The following is a 20,543-nucleotide window of genomic DNA, read 5'->3' as shown; positions in this document are numbered from 1 at the left end:
TACATATTTATACACACATATGCTTTAAATCAGCAACAGCCCGTAATTTTAAATAGGAAGTCCAATTCCATATGCATGTATTTGTGGTATAAAATGGATTTTAACAGTCCAAATACACTTTGTATAGTGTAAAATATTAAGTATACACAAACTGGATTCACTACAGTCTCCTATTTGAAGGATACTTACAAAAGATATACACGTACAGACATTTGACAAGCCTTACCTCAGTGCTAACAGTGCACCCTTCCTTCACACTATTTCTCATCCTTATTTCTATTTCATTTCTCAAAGCTGCAAGCTGTTTTGAGAAAAGCAAAATATCAAATATAAAACTCCTCATAATCACTATAGAAGTCACCAACATAAGTACAAAGGTTTACTTAGGGGTTGAGATCTGTTTATAAATACTATCTCAAATGCATGTTGAATAACTAAATCTGATAAATGACAGATTACCTGCAGACCCCTGCATACTCCAAAAAAAGTGTCTTCACACAAGAGCTCCTCCTACATTTAATCCACTTCAGTGCCAGCCATAAACCACACCAAGAGATAATTTAGTAGCTAATATAATGCCTTGCCCCACTAAACATATTTCATTCCAACATAAGCTAACAGCTCAAAGACACAATTTTTTTCAGAGAATTAATAAAAGTCACATTAACTTCCAGTCACTTCTTTATACTTACATCCTCTTCCTTGGTCAGATCAAACTCCCGAGAGCTGTCTTTGAATAAAGCCACATGGTGGGGACCCTCACTAAGGGTTACCTAAATGGTAAAAGCCTTATATGAGAAATAATGGTAAATCTAACACAGAGAATCATGAGAAGTACATAGCATATGCATACTTCCCACTGGAGACACACAACTGTGTAATGTTTATTTAGCACAGGACTACTTATAGTAGGAACTGCTGCTCCTCTGACAGTATATATGGATCATATATAGGCCTGCAGAAGTTTTGTCATTGACTGCAACAACTCACTTGCTTAGAGGCCACTTTATAAATGAATATTCAAATATGCTTCAATTAATGTCATAATCAGACGGAGAACAATACATCAAAGATTCAGAGATCATGATGTTTCTTACCTTAACAGGGGAACGTGTCATCATCTCCCCAGACCCTCGAGGGAATATGCGGGCTTGGGCGATCATTTCTAACACACTGGTTTTTCCTGCACTTTGATCTCCAACCACCACTACCTTAAGTGAAAGTTAAACAGCCATTGGCTTTCATCCAGACATTTTGGAAGCTTAGACAAAAGCTGACTAAAAAGATGTTAATCTGTATCAACACTGTCTGTATTATGTTTGACAAGAAATGCATTGGTTTCAATACAGAATCCTTGAATAAATGCTTTTAGTCACGCAAAAAAATTGGCTTGTGCTTAAGAGAGCACAGTAGATGCTGCTTCTACCTGGAGAAGGCTGAGTTCTGATGTAGCTGATGTCATTTCCCCATCTTGCCGGCTTTCTATAGAAGCCACCAGTACCACAGAGGGTTGTACAAGCAGGAAGCATTCCTGACTCTCCTCTCCACTAGCAGTCAGGCTCACCAAATCCCTTCACACACTCCCCCATCCACAGCAGAACTTCTGTGGGGAGTTTACTGGGGCACCTTACCTTCTCAGCTCCACTGGTACACACCAGGAAACAAGTCACTGTACAACGCTGAGAAGGCTGGGGTGCCCCCACTGAAACCATTTAAAATGAAAGGCTGAGCACTGCAGCAATATCTGGATCTAGATATGATTTTATCTATGAGACAAGACGGACTTAACAGTTTCATTGGTTATTCTCAAAATTCTCTTGTTGCATTTAAAATGGAGAACATGTCTTAAGCTAAAACCCTGGAGTCACAAGAAAATAGCCTAGCTCTATCTCTGGATTATTCTGGAATATAATTAAGTGTTCTATTCAATTACAAGACTGGTGTTTCACTAAAAAAACATTGAATTTTTTAATCTACTTACTCGAGGTAGGTGATCTTGAGTGTTATAACTGGCATCATAATCGGACAGGATGTCAAGTACTTCAGAATACATATCAATCAAGGATTTCTACAAAAAAAAAAAAGTACAGAGAGAAATCACAGCCAATTACCAGACCAAGGATTGGGTTTCAGACCACTTCATCTGCATACTCTGTAAACTCATCTGTACAAATGTGTTTATTCTCTCTTGATGGTTTGAAACCTGAACTGTCTATACTGCAGCACAGATCTCTGTTTTATGAAGTACAATACAAAGTTAAATCATCCCTTGCCTTCTGTGGATGAAAATACTACAGCTGCACATGCATCTTCCTGAAGGAGCAAAATGAGAGCTCTTATGCACAGCATAAGAGAACAACAGCACTCAGACTTCATAGCTTCCAAGTTAAGAGGCTGAATTGAGTTTCTCCCATTAAACATCTAGATCTACATTTTCAGCTTGATGAACAACAAGCATTAACAAGGGCATAGAGCTATCAACCTCATTCTGTACAAATAAGAATGCCTTATCTTCCAGTTCCCAGAGGAAAGAGGAAAATCCACATTGGTCAGCAAGTGACAGAGGCAGGCAGAAAACATGTGTTTTTAGAACACTTGGGATACTGGCAGACAAAAGCAAAAGCATACCTAGTTCAATCTCCCTGGATTTATACAGGGCCATAAAAAGATGACTCCTGACCCTGTAACTATATTCCTACCAAACTCAGTAGGACCCACGACAAAGCACAAAGCTATCAGACTGTGTGTGTAAGAAGAGTTGGAAGCATATTCATTAGAAAATACAGCGAAGCTACATCAAAAAACCTAATCCACATTTCCCACTTCAGTAAGTTACTTAGACATGGTAGCCCCTTTATGTTCTTCCACTGAGGCCATTTCCAACAGTTATATAGTTAAAAAAAAAGGATGTATAAAAGCCTTAATATGTCAAAAACTTAGCATAAATACCTTATAACAAATGTTAAAAGTTCATATATGAATTAACAAATACAATTTACAATAGCATCATGGAAAATAAAGCATAATTATATTTACGTGCTGATTGTAACACATAAGTACCTTTAACTTCCTCTGGTGAATTCCCTTGTCATCTCTTTGCAGTACCAATTTTCTTAATTCTTTGTTCTCCTTCTCTAATCGCTCAAGCATTCTTTGGTATTTGAGCTACAAAACAGTGGTACAAATATACTCTTGTAATTATGGAAATAGTGCACTGACATAAGCAAAGTTTTACCTATGACAAATATGTTATCCTTCAAGCAAGTCTTTCAAAAATACAGAAACCTTTGTGATCACTACAGTTCATTAAAAATACAAGACCGTCAAGAGAAGTTTATTAGAATTTATCAAAACGGTGTGGCTGAGCCAAAGAATTTAGAAGGCTACAGATACAACAAAAGATTGACTGCACATTAACTCAAAAAAGTAACCAAGCAAACCAAAGTAATGACTAATATGACTAACACGCATCAACCCTGAGAAAAGTCCAGCTTAAAAATAACTTGTTCTGCCTTGCTAATTAAGGAAATTGAAACTTTGTTGGGATGAGATTTGGTGAAGTTCAAGTCAATTAACGAGACAGGAAGGAGTCTCACCTTACACTACATTTGCACTGAAAAGCCCCATTAAGGTATAACACACGAAACCTTTATAAGTTTGTTGTAAGGCAACACACCTAGGAGGAAAAAGCACTGCTGTCTAAACAAGAACTGTAAGTCACATAGCTGAGGAACCACGGCTCCTGCTCTGCAAGGACTGCCTAAGGGATGAAATATTTCTTTGTAAACCAGATCTGCAGCTGCACACTGTATTTATGAATGCTACCCCCCAGAAGGGCTGGAAATGCTCCTTGGTTGAGCTGATGCAGGGAACTCTTAAATTAGCTACTGAATGCAAGATCAAATTTCAGCAAACATGAAAACAATTTTATTTTTGTGACTTTGTTGTTAAATAACGTATGCCCATATACACTTGCATCCTTGAAAGATTTACTACTATTTTAACCTTGTCAGGTTGTAGTATAAGTTTTACGTAAGGGGAACAAAGTAGCATGTACGTATTCACTATATACAGAAATTCATATTAAAAAAATGGGCTTTCCAAATGTCTATCATAGAACTCTTAAGTCCTCTGAAGGTAGGCCATGTACTTTTTAAAAGGCCAGTTTGAAAAGCAGTGATCCTAAAGCTGATCTCTGCAGATATTTTCCTCTTCTGTCAGCTAATGAAGCAGGCTTCTCTTTAACAGAGGTAACAAGAAGAAATACTGAAAACTATTTCACTTGCAAAGCACATCTTCTCTCAGACTATATTAAATTGCAACAACTGGACTAGATTGAAGACACTCAGAAATTGAATGTGGCTTGGCTTTTGTGAAACAATGTTTTTTTAGAAACATATTAAAAACCCCTACCAATAGCCTCATTATTATACAATTTTCACTTTTTGATTTTTTTTGAACTCTGAACAGGACCATCCTCTTCATCTTCTTAAAGAGATTAAATATTCTCTTAAATCCCACAGAGAGGGCAGAGAAAGAGTTTTTAATCTGCCCATAGCGATTTTGATATCAAAAAGTCCAATCATAGAAACAGCTTTAATTGAAAGAACTGCTTACTGTTTCACAAAACACATTTTGATTAACACTGTGTGGCTTATAGACAACTCTAGCATTGTAACTGCAAGTCCTTAGTAAGTAAACTCATTTCCTTTCTGCAACTAATGTGCCATTTAAACATACAAGATATCACAGATATATGCAGTAACATTGAAGTTATAAAACAGAACTGTAGAATGTTAGGAGTAAAGTTAGCATGCGTAACAAGTTAAAAACTGGAATATCACCATTTTATTTCTGTAACACGCTTAGGCTAACTTTACATTTCAGGAATACATAGCATTGAGGCAAGGAAGGTATTTTGGGAAAGTATGATTACACTTTTGGCATATTCTCACACTCCCTTCATGTTCTGTCAGTCACTGGCAGGGAAAGAACAGACTAGACTGACCTTTGGTCTGTGCCAACACAGTCAACTCTGTATTGATAAACTCAAAGATTGAAAAAAACACTGCATTTTTACCAAATATCTTGTATTTCAGGTGTGCTTTTGTCTAGTAAATCTGAGTCTGCTGCACATGAACCTCTACGTAAGACATCAGTAACTCAGAAAAGTTACCTGAGTGCGTAAAAGTTCTTCTTGAAGTTGGTCAATCTTCTCTTTGTCAGAAACCTACAACGAAAGATAACCATGGCTACTAACACACTGTTTAGCTTACCCGCTGCAAGTAACCAAATCACAAACCCAAAGCTTCATTCCACATCAGAAAATTGAATTTACATGCATTTTAAAGTGAGTAAAATTCTTCAATTAGCATTTGAGATTTAACACTGATGGAAAGTTCCATCTGCAACAGGAGGTTCACATAAAAAAAAAAAGTCCGAATTCCAGTACATGCAAACGCAAAAATTAACCCTTCAAGACTTAATACTAGGAAAATGGGCTTAGGGAAAAGCAAACTCTATATGGTGTCAGAGTTTTCTGTCGACTGTTCTAAATGTAATTTTAGTGGTCAAAATCTCAGGATCTTGTATGTCCATTTCCTGAATTATCACAATCTTGTTGGGATACAATCACTAAAACACCTACTTGCTACAGAACCTACTTTCAGGCGAGTATTCACTATTTCTGAATCTTCAAAGGGATTTTTATTCTATATTTGTTTTTCAGAATTATAATCCTAAACACGCATGCACAACTTTGTAATTTGTAGTTAGGACAGTCTTGAAGGGTTATTTTAAGAGTATTTAAGTTACATTAAAACTGGAAAAATTAGGATATTGTAATACAAAATATTCTGAAGCTCAAGGCATAAATGTAATAAGATCAGGAATTAGAGCCATTCTTAGTCAAATATTCTTTAAATAGGTTCATTAAGATGTAACAAACAGTTGTTCAAAACAATCCCTTTTTAATAACACAAAGACAAAAGCATAACTGAGGCAATAAATTTTACATCATATGAATTTGTATAATCCACATAAAATCTAATGGTTGACTGATAAATTTAGAAAAAATTATAACTGAAATAATTACTGAAAGAATTATATAGGTAAAAGCTTCAATATTACATAAAGCTCATAATAAAGCTCATGTGACATTTACAACTCAAGTCAGCTTCACATCAGAAAGAGCATATTATCTAACATGCAGAGGACAGCTGTCATTTAGACACAAATCAATTTCATTACTATAATTTCACACCAGTTGTTACAGATTAAACAAGAAAAAAATTCACAGTCATTCATAATGATTGATATTATTTAGCTATTAAACCTGCAATGTACAGGATTGTGCCTCTGCTTCATAGAAAGCAATTCAAGCTGACACATGCATCTATATCCAATTATTTTCTTGTTCATAAACAGCAAAGAGGAAGTGCTGTAAATTGACTTCCTTTTCATTTCTGTTAATTAGTTCAGTGATAGCAAAAACACATGAGAAAAAGAGTTAGTTTAGCACACAGTTTGATGCATGCAGCCACAGGGTGGTATACGTAAATAAACATTTACATATACACGCACACTTTAAACACCTCAGAGACATAAGGTGAAAATAAAAACAGAAGGGCAAAGAGAATGGTTTGGAGAGTCAGAAGCAGCAAGAAAATAAAGGAAAACAAAGCATTTCCATGTGCAGTAGATTTTCAAAGCAGTTAACATTTTCCCCACTCTGCTCTTAAGCAAGCTGTTCCCAAAAGTACTTCTGGCACCCGGATGCATATTTGAAGTACATACTCAGAGCCAGATTGCCTCTAACCACGTACGCACATCTTTTATGTACCGCATACTTATGTTAAACACAGTAAGCAAAAATATTGCAAGATCTGAAGCAAAGAATTATCTAGCACTGGATAATTAATTCTAACAAGGAAAATTAAGTGATGTCAAAAATAACAAACAGCTGTAGACTGATGTATATGCTTCAGCATTTGGCTTAGGAGTGCTTTGAACATTAGTACATACAGGATTTTGGACATGTAATTCATAATATTGCTAAAAAATTTGAAGTTGCCAATAAAAGCTAAAACTACCATAATAATCTGAAGTACTAAGTCACACATGACTAACTATGATCTATGATTTCTACTCACAAAAATAAAAAAAAATCAACTATTAAAATGTCTCTACATAGGCACATCAATATTTGTTTAATCCAGTTCCGCATGGTTTGTACACCAAGATTCCTCCTTCTTTCCCCATTGCCACCATAAAGAGCTATGAGAAAAGAAAACTGCAGGGCCACTTTTAATCAAGGGTTCCTGCAAGCGAAGATGCACATACCTGTTTACTAAGATTACCAGAAGCTCTTTAGAGAGTTACTCATTTTGCACAGCTGTTACTTTCCAACAACCTTTGTCACACATTGTATAAAATAAGTACATGCCTCTGAAAATTCAGTACCTTTGAGACCACAGTTATTTGTTTTGTGTACTCTCTAACCAGATCATCAATAATTCTAAATCGATCATCTACAGAAGAACTACAATGATTTCCAGTAATATAAATGAAAATAACAAGGCTCCGACAAAGTGCATTTAAGAAGCAGCCATGCACATTGCAGCTACACAAGACTAATCAATTATACTACTAAATATTTGTCAAAAGGCTAACAAAAAAAAAACCAACAGGAAACAATTACATTTTTGTTTTTAATACCCTCTCCCGATTGTGAGACAGTTCTTACTATTATTCAATTTACAACTGAAGTAGATTTAATAGAGTAATTAAATTAAAAAGGAAAATGTGCAAGTAAATTGGGCAACAGAACAGAAATGAAATTATGTTCTAGCAGACCAGCAGCAAGTCAACTCAGTTAAAAAATAAACAAGGTTAGTTTATGTCCTGTCAAAAAGGCATGCAATGACTTATTTTCAATGACAGTAACAATTTATCCTTCCAAAGGAGAATTTGGATCAATGATTGGAATCTTGAAGTTATACTCTTATATAAAGATATTAAAGAAAATAGTTTAGAACCTCTTCAATTTGTTTCAAGCAAAAAGATTAGTGTGACAAACAAGACACGCTCCTTGTCATTAGGCATGTATGCCAAACAGGACATGTGAATGCTAAATTAAAAGTTTTTATATGCAAGAGCAGTTAGACTTTCAACACTAAGAAGACACAGAGTACCTGCCCTGGAGGACAGGATAACATTTACAAAGATAGCCCTTACAGCTTTTTCACAGCTTGGGAATGGTAGAATTAGTTGCAAGAAAATACTAACAAGGTAGAATTTCAATCAGAAACAAATGTAGTAGCAAGCTCATTTTTTCCCCTGATTGTGTTTATTTGGCTGATACATTTTTATATATCAAATACTGTATTGCCTTTCCAGTAATTTTTACATCTTCATACATTTTATTTTAAAATTCAAGCTACTATTCCATACTCCAGCTCTCTTATACTGTATACAGTCTGACAGACACTGAAGGAGTTACCTTTTTTTTTTTTAAAGACAGAATATTAACTAAATAAATTTGAAAAATGAAATATGAGGAAAAATTGCCTTTCACTTTTTTTTTTTAATTAAAGGAAGATGAACAGTTAAGAGTGGCCAGGGGTTGTAACTCTAAACCATAAAAAATAATATGGCAAGAAAGTAAAATACTTAAGTTTAAAATGCTACTATAGTTTCAGAGAATGGTGATTTCATCTGTTGAAGGACTAAAAAGCATGACAATTGCAGGTATGCAACTATGTCTAAAAATTTAATTCACATTTACTGTGTTCCTTTTTCTGTGGAAGTTATCTTCAGATGTACAGAAGATTAAGTTCTGTATCCAGTGCTCAATTCCAAAGCTGTAGAAAAATATGAGTAATCAGAAAGACTTTTTTGGGGCAGAGAAGCAGCCAACAAAGCAACGTGGTTAAAAATTACAGGTTGTAACAGATTAGACAACTAAAATATCCCAATTTAGGAAGCATTTCCAAGTCATCTCAGCCATATAACAATGAATAAAATGATCAGAGCTTGAAGTAAGTAAAGTGAAGTGCAGATGTTCAACAACCAGAGCATATCAGTATAAACTGTGCTTTAAGGGGGGAAAGAGACAAAGGAATAGCTTTGATGAATACGCAGTAGAGACTTATTAACAGCAGTATTTAACTGTCTGTGCAAAATTGTTTCTAAGGAGCTGCTGTCATTTTCAGATTGGTAACAGTATAAAGCAGGAAAAAATGTTCCCAGAGATCTATTGCCCGTAAATAGCTACACTCTTACAAGACAGAGCTACTGTAAGCAAGCAACAGTAAAGAGACTTGACATCTAAGCACATACTCTCCTTAAATGCATTTTTAATGTATGAACTTTAAATAACATTTTTTTTAGAGGCAGAGAACATACAGTTTCCAAGAGACACAAAGTACCTGTTCTGCTTTTAACACCATGCTTTAAATGCAACTTGGTTAAACTGAAACAGGACTATACATCCGTAGCAAAGTTGGCTGTAAAAATTATTTGGGCTCATGATTTAATTAGTTAGACTTTTTTCTAGCTCAAATGTAGAAGGCTGATTAGTGTGGATACAGTACATATCGTCCCTTAAACCATCACCTTTCGCTTCTGCTGGGAAGACCCCATGTTATATTGGCCAGCTGCTCTGCGTGCTTCCTCTTCGTGCTGCTGGATTTGTTGTTGTAACAGAATGAGTTCACCAAGCAGGCCCTGCCATGAGTTTATAATAAAAAGGAAAGGAAAAATTTGGGGTGTAAGGAGAACAAAGTTAAACCAAAGGGCATGACAAAGACAGATGAAAAATAAGTATGAACGGGTCAGTTCAAACAAAAGTGAAATTTCGTTAGCAAGATCTCTTGCTAGCTAGCTGGGAGTGGATATAGTCAGCAAAACCATGCATTTTGCAAATCCAGGTAGAACAAAACAATAAATATTTAGCTACATTTTATAATTATATTCAATTGTAACTAAGCATCTAAATCTTAAAAAAAATTTACTATCCTGGCTTTAAAATACCCTCAAAAGTTTCAGGATTTCATTTCAATTATTCATTATTCTTAAGTATCAGCGATTTTTCTCAAATTAACCATGCATGTATTTAAAGAGAATGTTTTGGATATTCTACACTAAGTTGTGCACAAGAGCTAACAGGCTCAACTTTGTCAGTAACATAAAAGTTCCCATTTTGCTCTTATTCCCAGCAATGCAGACAGTTTATAGAAAGATGATTTTGCCTCCAACTTAACTTTCTCAAACTAGGAGAAGCAAAAGTTTCTAGAGCACAAAGAAAGAAATAGCCCCCTCTCCACTTCCATAACACACTGCAGTTTAAATTCACGCTGCTATAATCCTTCCTGATCACTTCAAAATCCCTGCAACTCGATGCTTATTCCTTTACCTATTCAGCATTTCCATGAAGCTGTTCTCTTCTCCCTCCACACACAATATTATTGTAATGGCAAGCTGTCTTTCAAAATTGGCTTAGAGATACTATGACAGCATCTACAGGACCTTTATGTAGAATTTATTTCAGAGAACGTAGACAAAAGCATTAATGAACTATTTAAATAAAGCACTCTAAAAAAAATTACATCTTCTTCTAAGAAAACATTCAGTGAAATGAAAGGTTTCAAAAATACACTTCAGGAATTAAAACAAACTGTGAAATACAACTTTGGTGTAAGAATTCGAGACATCTACCATCAAATTATACATTTTTTGCATGAAATACACACACAGGCATGTACACATAAGGATAAACAACACAGGAGAGAATGGATAAAAGAAGAGAGACAATCAAATGACCAAATATAAACAGTTGTTAAACAGTGATTTGTATAACATTTCAAGAACAGAAAAATCTTTACATTTGTATCTTACTGAACCACTTCAAGATTTAATAAATTTCTATATCGTCAGACTAGCAAATGCATTAGAGCTCGGCCAAGACCTCAGCCAAAACAAAAGATGTCATTTCTACACAGCAGCAAGGAGAGAGCGGCTCACAGTTACGCTTAGTGTTAGAGGAACAATAATAATATTTTGCCATATTGGAAACAAGGAAACTCCCAATATGACCTGACACAGTTCCTTTAAACATTATGCTATGGGTCAAGAAAATACAAGAAAAAACACTGAACAAAACCTGCCCTGAAGGCCCTTTAGCATTTAAACAGGAACTGTAACATGTTAGAAGTCAATTCTGACTATTTAATGTGTCATTACTTTCTAAGACATCTGGTCCATGTGACTCTTACTCCATAATAAAGTATGAAAAGCCCTTTTTAACTACAGTTACCCCATTTAATAAAATATTCAAGTAAAAATTACAGTGACTTAAAGAGCCTCTCAATAACACTTTCTTCTTTGTATATGTCAGTCTAATTTTATTTGCTTTATTTTCTATTTATTATTTTACAGGTTTGAATTTAAAAAAATTAAAAAATTAGTGTCAAGAACTTTAAATACCACAGAACTATACAAACAACACCCAGGCTGGTATGAACCAGGACGCAACTACGTTTACATCACTCCACCATTGGACATTACTACTGCTTCCACCCTTCCCAAAAATCAACCACTCCATCTGTATATATAAACATAAAACAAAAAAGAGATTTAAAAAATATAAAATAAAATTATTTAGAATAAATATGGTTTATCTAGAAAAATCAACACCGATCAATTAATGAGATTTCAAAAAAGAAGTTGTTTACAATCATTATATTATTATTTTCATTATGAAAGAAGCAATGTAACACAGAGTAACACTAATTGACAAACACAGTGGCACAAAACCTGCAAAGTCCTCATGAGAATCTGGGTGCACAATAAGTAAAAAAAAAAAAAAAAGGCAAAACAAGTCCTGATATTGTTACTGCATTCGCTTTAAAAGAAATACATTATTTTGCATTAAAAGTTAATATGCTGTACTTCAGTTGAGTATGATTATCTCTTTAATTTCAAAGTTTCTCAAGACTGAAGTATCTGTGTCCCATTTTCATGAGCAACCAAAGCCCTGCTTTTTTGCATGTCTTGACTCTTTCCCCTATTTCCCACTGATTTCAGTGTGACTGTTCATGAGAAAAGCTGAGCCAGAGTAAGTCCCTGCAGGAAAAATAATTAAATGCTGAGAGATGTAAAGGGGTGAAAACGATGAGGAATGTGAAGAGATCGATTTCTAAGAATCTGAATAAATGCCACAATTTAATCCAGCGTCCCTATAACATGGAACTGGCAATTAAGTTGGGAATATAACAGTACTATGAATAGAAGAGTGAAAATTATGAAACTTTATTGAATAACTTGCAAAACAGAATGGAACAAATGAGAACGTTTGAAAGAGAAAAAGAGATCCGAATCGAGCGATATTCCTTACTAGAGCCTCTTTTTCACTCTCCTGCAGTAGCTGTAGTGAAGAGCTGTAGAATTATTGTGCTGCTTTTTACACCAACTGAAGGTGACCCTGTGCTGGCTGAACAAGGCAGTCTATGCACTGCCAAACACTCAGCAGTGCCTCAGGTTCTTCAAGGCATGAGATTTTATCAAATTACCAAAGGCAGAGAAAGGACTGTGTGGTTGGTTTTGAATTATTTATCTGACTTCTAAGCCCCAAATCAATACTCGAGTTGTTTTTCACACCCATTTCATCAGCTTTAACCACTATAAATTTTCTTTAAAAAAATGGGCTATGCTTTGGAATTTGTTCGCTTTAATACAAAGCTGAAACTCTCTAGGAAATTTCTTTGGAGACAGATAATAATGCAAGCTAATTTTCTGTGAAGGTAACACTGCCATTTCAAGTGCAAGCCTGAACTAGTCCTACACATACAATACAATACAACATTTTACCACACCATAGCTTTTATAACTATCTTCTCTACTCTTTCTCCAAGAACAAAATTTCTTATTTAATACAAGTAGAAATAAATTTAAACTCCATTTATTTCAATCGCTTATCTGAACACTCCAGTACTTTTAATTTAATTCTCTTTTCAAAAAATTGCACCTTTTGTATTAAACGAGAGATCATGAGATAAACACACTAGCCGGCAAGAAGCAGCACAGCCTGACTTGGTGTTGAGGACTACGTTCACTCTCTCCAAGTTCTCTTGCAAACTAACTGTTTTCTCACTCATTGTACAGGAAGTTTTTAAAGGCCCATCTGAGGACCGTGCCCAATAACAGGTCTACAGAACTTTCCTCCAGATGAGGAATTCCTAGATTCCTTTGCCAGTTACTCATCGTTTCACAATGAAACAAAGAAAACCAGCTCATCCGACATATTTAACACCACGCAACAGCATTTTATGCATCCATACAATCACAATTCTTATGAGTATTGGTTGGCAGTGGAAAGTATTGAATGAAAAAAGGCCATCTAACCCATTGTCTTGAAAATATTAGTTTTGCTTGCCAATAAACTAAGTGATTATGCTTTGTTAGGTATTCATACATGTCTTGTTTGAAATATTACAACCAAAACCGATCATATTAATTAGCAAACCAACAGTTTCTAAGTGCAACTTAACAGATATAATTGCAATAACAAAAATTAGTACACCAGACTACATTTTCTAAATCATACTGATTTAATATAGGCTGTTATTTTCCATACCACAGCCAAAGTTTTGTTGGCAACAACAAAATGCATTTGCCACAGCATCCAGTAAACCAGATGAGCGATATTACTGGTATTCAGTAAAAATCTCAGTTAATTTAGTCATCAAAGACAATAAACTAAGATGGCCACTTCTTCGCAAATCGATAGTAAAGGATTTTTTGTTTCAAACAGTGAAACCTGTGCTAAGCAATCACTCAAGAGAAAATAAAATAACATATAGACAAAGGAGAAACAAAAAGCTAACTTAATTCTCATGTAGAAATCCACCACTGTTCTAGAGGGGAAAAAAACAGTTATAGAAAGTGAGCTTTGTACAGGTTTCACTATATATTGCCATGCAGAATTAATGTTGAATAAATGTATACATGCCTGCATATACAGAAATGTCTTTTAAAGTAAAAGCCCCAGTTATAGTTCAGACACTTTCAGTTGCAAAAATATATATTTTACAAATTCCCCAATATATATTATTTTCCTTCTATTTTTAAAAAAGTACACAGGAAAAATGAAAAACCTTTAAAGAATGAGCAACATTACAATTTAGGAATTTAATAAGATCTACGATTCATGGAAGAAAAAAAATTACACTTCCCCTTCCTTATTTCAAGTAAAAAATGCTAAAACTTTTAGTTATCAAAATACAGTAACATTTTTTTCCAGAAGATAGTAACAAAAATGTCATGTGTACTTTATCTATATAAAGAAAGTAAAAATACAGACTGCTTTAAGAAATAGAAAGTATTTAAGGCAGAAATTTTTAAGGCAGATCCTTAAGAATCACAGCTGTGAAAATGTCAACAGAAATGAGGTTGCAAGCAAAAATGCTTGAAAATAACTATAAAAGCCTAAACCAACTTCAATAATAAGTTATAAGCTCAAGTGCCACCGAGAACATGGCCTAAAAAACTCCAAATGCACACAAAACACCTAAAATTACATTCTTATTATAAATCAATTTTCTTAAGAATGCAATTCCTAAAGAACTTTGTGACTGCCTTGTATTTTCCTTACAGCAAAATGTTTATCATTTTACTTTTCATATATTAAAAACAACAAAGCACATTCAAGTCATTTTCAATGATAAACTCTATTCAAGCTGCTTCAAATAAATATCTGCAACTATCTGTTGAAATACTTTTAAAAAAATTACCTGGCTTCAAGACATTTTTAGTTCTGCAAGAGAGTAATTACCTTCTTGTACTGTTTGTCATTGTCATATCCTTGGTCAGTAGCTCTGAATGCTGTTTCTCCTGGAGAACCTACGACATAATGAGTTTCCATAATTATAATATGCAAAAGGCACTTGAGAATTCTCAAACTACACCTACTATAAAATTAAAGTTTCAACCCCTATGAATTATTAATTCAGTAATCTTTGAAGTTCCTATTAAAAAAAAAATCACCTTAAGAAACTGAAAAAGGAATTCAGTTTAAAACTCATCTGAAAACTTTATATCTAGCTTGGGACTCAGATTAGTTATATCACAAGGGAGTAGGCAGCTTCAGTTAGACTATTAAAGTTCTGAAAACATTGTAAAATTAATTATTTCTAATAAACATGAAAGGATAATACAAATTCCACTGATATTATTGTAATGAGAAAAAACATAATATCCTTTCCTATTGTAATGACATAGGTTTCCAAAACAAGCTTCTGGAAAATGCCTGAAATAAAAGCATCTGCTAAGGACTGTGGCAGAGAAGTAACGACCATTCATCTATTCATTCTCACAGGGGGGGACCTAAGCATTTTTAAAATAGTTGGAAAGTATTTGTAATTCAATATTAAATTGCTGTAAAGAGTTGTGTTTACAATGATATTCACTCCTCTTAGCATAGTAGTGTTTCAAGGGTTTGCTTTAAAGAGGCAGGTTAAGGGCAGTAAAAAGGGCTTTTACACACCTAACAACAGAAGTAGATCAGAAGCTCCTAAGACTTCACTAACCAAATTGTAACCTGTGAAAAATCAGCAGAAGAGGGGAAATAAAAATTATAAATACAAACCAAAATTCAAAACCAAGATGAGGGATCTTTGTCTCATTTGAAGGACCACGCAATCATAAGTGGCAACTATGCCCACGTGAGTATGATAACAAACAACAGGTGACATCTCACAGTACCAGTCAACACCACCACAATTTTAAACAGCCAAAATTTTAAAAAGCCAAAACACACAGGAGATTGTAATCTACTTGTCACTCAGTTGAAATTGGTCCCTACTTAGGTGCTCGCTGAGCTTGCAAGATTAATAAACTAGTTCTGCCATTTACAGTATTTTAAGAAACGGAAAATACAGTTATATGGACTGATACAGAAATATTTTCCAACACACTTAGAGCAATGACTGTAACACCTCACAGATATAATCTTTTATGAAAACAAATTTACATGGTTTGACAATTATTAAGGTATACAATAGGAATAATCTTGCAGTTTATTACAAGAATGACTGGGTGAAGTTTTGAGCTGTGCTCATTAGCAAGTCAGATATTATGATCAAATCAATAATTTTTAGTTTTAAAAAGCCTACTGATCAGAAATGTCTTTTATTTAAGTCTCCCAAAACCTGAAAACCATTAAGCCTACTACTACCTGCACACACTGAATTGACAAACCAACACCCTTTCTTCTATGAAGGATTTAGTCCTCCTATCTACTCCTTTGAAATGCAACCCCTACCTAAGCTAAATCTTCAAGCAAGTCCTTCTGGAGCTGTGTCCAGGTGGAAAATATCTTTCAACCCAAAAGAATACCTTCATTACAATTCTTATTTCGCATGCTTGCAACATTAAGAGCCACCATTCTCAATTATCCATCTCTTTTCTCCTGTAACAGCTGTGGTACTGTTACTGTCCAGTGCCACTCTCACCTTCTCTGAATTCCAGCTGGACACATCCAGCTTCTATGACTCACTGAAGCAATCTAGCTTTCAATCTGTTTGTTTAGAATTGTACAAGAATTCTAGTTTTCTATTCAATTTCATATTTTGGTTCTCTGTATTTGCTAGTAGAATTCTTGCTTTTAAAAATACATTACTTACCTGTGTCCATTACACTTTCAGATGAGATATTCAATGAAAAGGCATGAATTTTCAGGATCCACTTTCTTTTAGTGTCTAAGGACATACCTGCAACCTCATCTTGTAATAGCTTATATTTTCAAAATTAAAACGAAGCTGAAAAATTGTTCTCACCAGGAGAAAAAAATCCTTTCAGTGAAGTGAAGCTCTCTCCAATCTTGTCAAAGTCAGGCAGAAGTTTGGCAAGGTCATCTGCATCAGGAAGGGCTTTGATAAGTTTTTCTAGGAAAACAGTACAACAGCTAATGAGTAGGGCTTTTTTCCTATTATTTTCATGAACAAAAATGGCTTAGGCTGTAAAACATATCAACTATTTCAGGACGTGGCTTTTTTTCTTTTTTTAATAAGGAATAAAAAAGTTTCTTTCCACATGCACCTCCCCCCATTAGTGTTGGGAAAGATTATCAGATCTGAAAAATCAATTGCTTTTTTAGACTTTGAACTTCCTGGTAAGTTGGTTGCCTTAGGTACTTTAAAATAATTTAAAATTTATTGCTGCATTTCACCACATTTCATACATTATTCTCTCACGTACTTTGTCGAGGATGTTTTAAAATTACACCTCTTGTACATTTTAAGAAAAGCTTATTTTTCAATTTCATAAATAAGCCAATTTTGTAATCCTTTAAAAAAACCAAACTTACTAGCTTTAAAGTACTATAAAAACATAGTGTCCACTAGTAATAAAAACAAGAAAACATTTGCCTCAGTTTTTCAATCTCTGCATTTATCTTAGAAATGCTCGTACATGTAGCAAAATCTTCATAAACTTTTTTTCTTTAAGACCACCACCTTACTACCCTGCACATATAAGAAGTAACTCAGTGCTTGTTTTTTAGATTTCTATCTTTCATCTGAATATATGCAAAAAAACTACTGTAACCAGAAGGTTCAGGAAAACAGAGCCTCTATTTCTTATTTTCTTTTCTTATCTTCAGGATAATTTTGTAGATAGGTAGGTTCACTATTCTGCTTTTTCAATTGGTCTTTTACGCATACATCTCTTTTACTTATCTATTTATATTTATAATTTTTCTTGTAAGCATCATCCATATAGAAAGAACGAACTTTGTGCATAATACTACCAAAACCTGTGTAAGCCCCCTTGATCATTTTCCAAGTCTCCTTTTAATAATGGTATTACATGGCCATATGGAGGGACCAAGAACATATTCAAATGAAAGGATGAATTATGGAGTATCAATGCTAAACAATGCTTAATTTCTTCCTACAAACACACTGATACAAATACCTTGGTAAGACACACCAATTAACAATAAAAGTTCACTATAATTACAGCTATAAAGATACTACTAGAGAGAGGCACTGAAGACCTACACCCTTAAGCTTTACATACGCTAGTCTTTAGATAGAGTAACATTTTAGCTTTTGTGATACCAAAGTCAATATGTTCATCAAGCTCCCAAATGAAGTCAGGAACAATCCACTTATATTCATCGAGATCTGGCATCATGTCCTTCCACTGATCATATGTCTAATACAAAAAGGAAAACAAAAAAGTAGAAATAGAAGAAGAAATATACGTAGAGAAGCATATGAGCAATCTATTGAAAAATAATAACCTACATATAAAACATACTAACTCACCATCTTTTAGATATGAATGATACTACTTGGATCATTTAAAATCTACACTAAACAATTTGTCTTCTATATTCACTCATCTTTATTGTCATTAGTTAACCAAATGATAATATCTTGTATTTTTCTGGAAATACCAAGAACTATTGTTCTTAAGTATATAATAACAACAAAGGCAAAATGAGTAAAATATCTTCCACAGATAAATACCTTCTTAGCCGTATAACCACCACCTACAGCAGAGCCTAATATAAGATAGCGAAGTTTGAGTAGCCTTGACGCTAGTCTTGCCAGCCAAAAGTTCCTGTGGAACTGGTATCCATATTTTACATTTAAAAGTTTTGTTTTGCGTAGGGGAAGACGATTAAGAGAAGAGAACAGCTGAATGGATATCCTTAATGGAGGTCTTTGAAATTTTGAACTTGGATAGCAGGGATGATGTCTACTTCGGGAAACAAGATGCAAGTTTTGAAGTGGTGATTTTCTTTTTATTCCATAGCTGCTATTTGCTTGACTCCGGCAGATGACACTAAAAGAAAGAAATAAAAATTTTAAGTAAAAGATTTCCTCAACACCCCATTAATTCAATAATCTCTTTAGATGTAATTCACATACATTTTAGCTGGCTACAGATAAATTAGAGCATCATTCTGATTTTCCAGCTGTCTTGGTATGGTACCAGGAAAATAAAAAGCTGTAAACATCATTAATGGGTATAGCATATCTAGTGATTACAGAAATAAAGGCTTAAATACCATTTATGAAGTCTGTTATGAATTAAATTTAACTTCCATACTAGATTAAGACAAATAGCATGTCTTTGGTAAAACGCAGTTTGGGCAAACAGGAGCTAAGAATTCACAGAAGACTATGATCAACTTGCAACATAAAAGAAAACTTGACAGTTCGGCCTATCTTGTTATTCAAAACTAACTTCTGGAGAACATCAAGTTTGTAGAGGTTGTTCAAACTTCAAAAAAACAATACACAGACAAAATTCCTTTGCAAAATACATTTGTAGTTTTTCAGCAAAGCAGATTCTCCTCTGCAGCTGAAGCATGTACTTAGTGACATCTGTCAGTTTCTCTCACTCTAATATTCTGCAGTTCTAGGATTACAGCATTTTGTTTTGTCTCAGGTCATACATAGAGAAGATTACTTCTGGAGATTGCTGCACCATGTTTGTTGAAGACTTCAATAAAGTAATTCAGATTTACACAAGAGGGAAAATTTCAGTCTGAAAGATTTGACTCTGAACACAGAGCCCAGCCATGAAAACGCATGTTAAAACACAGGAACCTTATCAATTGTGCCTACATTAAAACAAACATATAGGTTGGAATAAAGCACCTTGTATAATTTCTACTATGCTATCTGCATGCTTCAACATTTTGAGGTGGCTTTGCTAGGCACAGAGAAGAGACAACTGCTCTGGAAAAAGCGATTTCTTCTGTAACTTTTTAGTGTCACCATCACATAGGAATGGTTAATATTAAATCATTTACTGGATGCAAAATAGGAGTGAAGTTACAGTTCTTGAAATTAATCCTTGTCCCTTGATGCTTTTTTCAGTTTTTAATATTATCAAGTGCACTTACTTACAAAGAGGACAAATACAAAAGAAGAAAGTGCTTCACACAATTGAGAAGGCAAATTATTAAATTATTCATCCATAATCCTAAACCATTTAAAATTAACAGGTCTTAAAGAAATTAAGTAAATCACATGAAATGGAAAATATTAAAACATTTTCTAATAACATGCTCTATAATCTATACAGTTCTTTTCTTTGAGATTTTCCATGCAATAGACAACATTGTCTATGACAGGCATATTCTTAATGTCCAAAGAAGTGGAAGACTTTGTTATAAAAGCAATTTTATAACACCCAGAAATTGAGCTTTTGGAAAATCAGTTGAAAGTCAGTTATGTGAATTGAGGTGTTTTCCTCTCTTAAAAGACCAACTCTCCCAATGATCTATGTTCAGAAATTTCCTTTAGTGTAATGGAAAGTTTAAAAAAAGGGAACTCCACTGATTATTATGAAAGCCTTTGTCCATAAAAGTCACTAAGATTTTGAAGGGTATTCTCTTGTTACTATACAACACTACCTAGAAGGCTGTGCCTTTGCAATAACAAACTTAGTATCTAGAGAGGTTAATAAGCAGGAGCAGAATAATCCCTAAAGTAGCAACAAGTTTCTCCTCTTTGACATGGAATTAC

At 34.2% G+C, this 20,543-nt stretch overlaps 1 protein-coding gene across 1 annotated transcript in view; it reads right to left on the bottom strand.

Annotated features, from left to right (window-relative positions):
- Positions 1–20,543, bottom strand: part of OPA1 (OPA1 mitochondrial dynamin like GTPase) — a 55,068-nt gene that overhangs the window by 32,804 nt on the left and 1,721 nt on the right. Inside the window, exons 2-12 of the mRNA XM_082487177.1 lie at positions 18,531–18,849; positions 18,117–18,213; positions 16,833–16,940; positions 14,831–14,898; positions 9,616–9,726; positions 5,177–5,230; positions 3,061–3,165; positions 1,982–2,068; positions 1,098–1,211; positions 693–773; positions 227–301 (exon numbers count right to left, since the gene is read on the bottom strand). Of these exons, the coding sequence (XP_082343303.1) occupies positions 227–301; positions 693–773; positions 1,098–1,211; positions 1,982–2,068; positions 3,061–3,165; positions 5,177–5,230; positions 9,616–9,726; positions 14,831–14,898; positions 16,833–16,940; positions 18,117–18,213; positions 18,531–18,849 (1,219 nt within the window). The remainder of the gene's footprint in view (positions 1–226; positions 302–692; positions 774–1,097; positions 1,212–1,981; positions 2,069–3,060; positions 3,166–5,176; positions 5,231–9,615; positions 9,727–14,830; positions 14,899–16,832; positions 16,941–18,116; positions 18,214–18,530; positions 18,850–20,543) is intronic.

The sequence above is a fragment of the Vanellus vanellus genome (genome assembly GCF_965231255.1).
Source record: "Vanellus vanellus genome assembly, chromosome: 8".
Classification (NCBI taxonomy): domain Eukaryota; kingdom Metazoa; phylum Chordata; class Aves; order Charadriiformes; family Charadriidae; genus Vanellus; species Vanellus vanellus.
The sequence above is the reverse complement of the archived record's forward strand: the minus strand, read 5'-3'. Positions and strand labels throughout refer to the sequence as shown.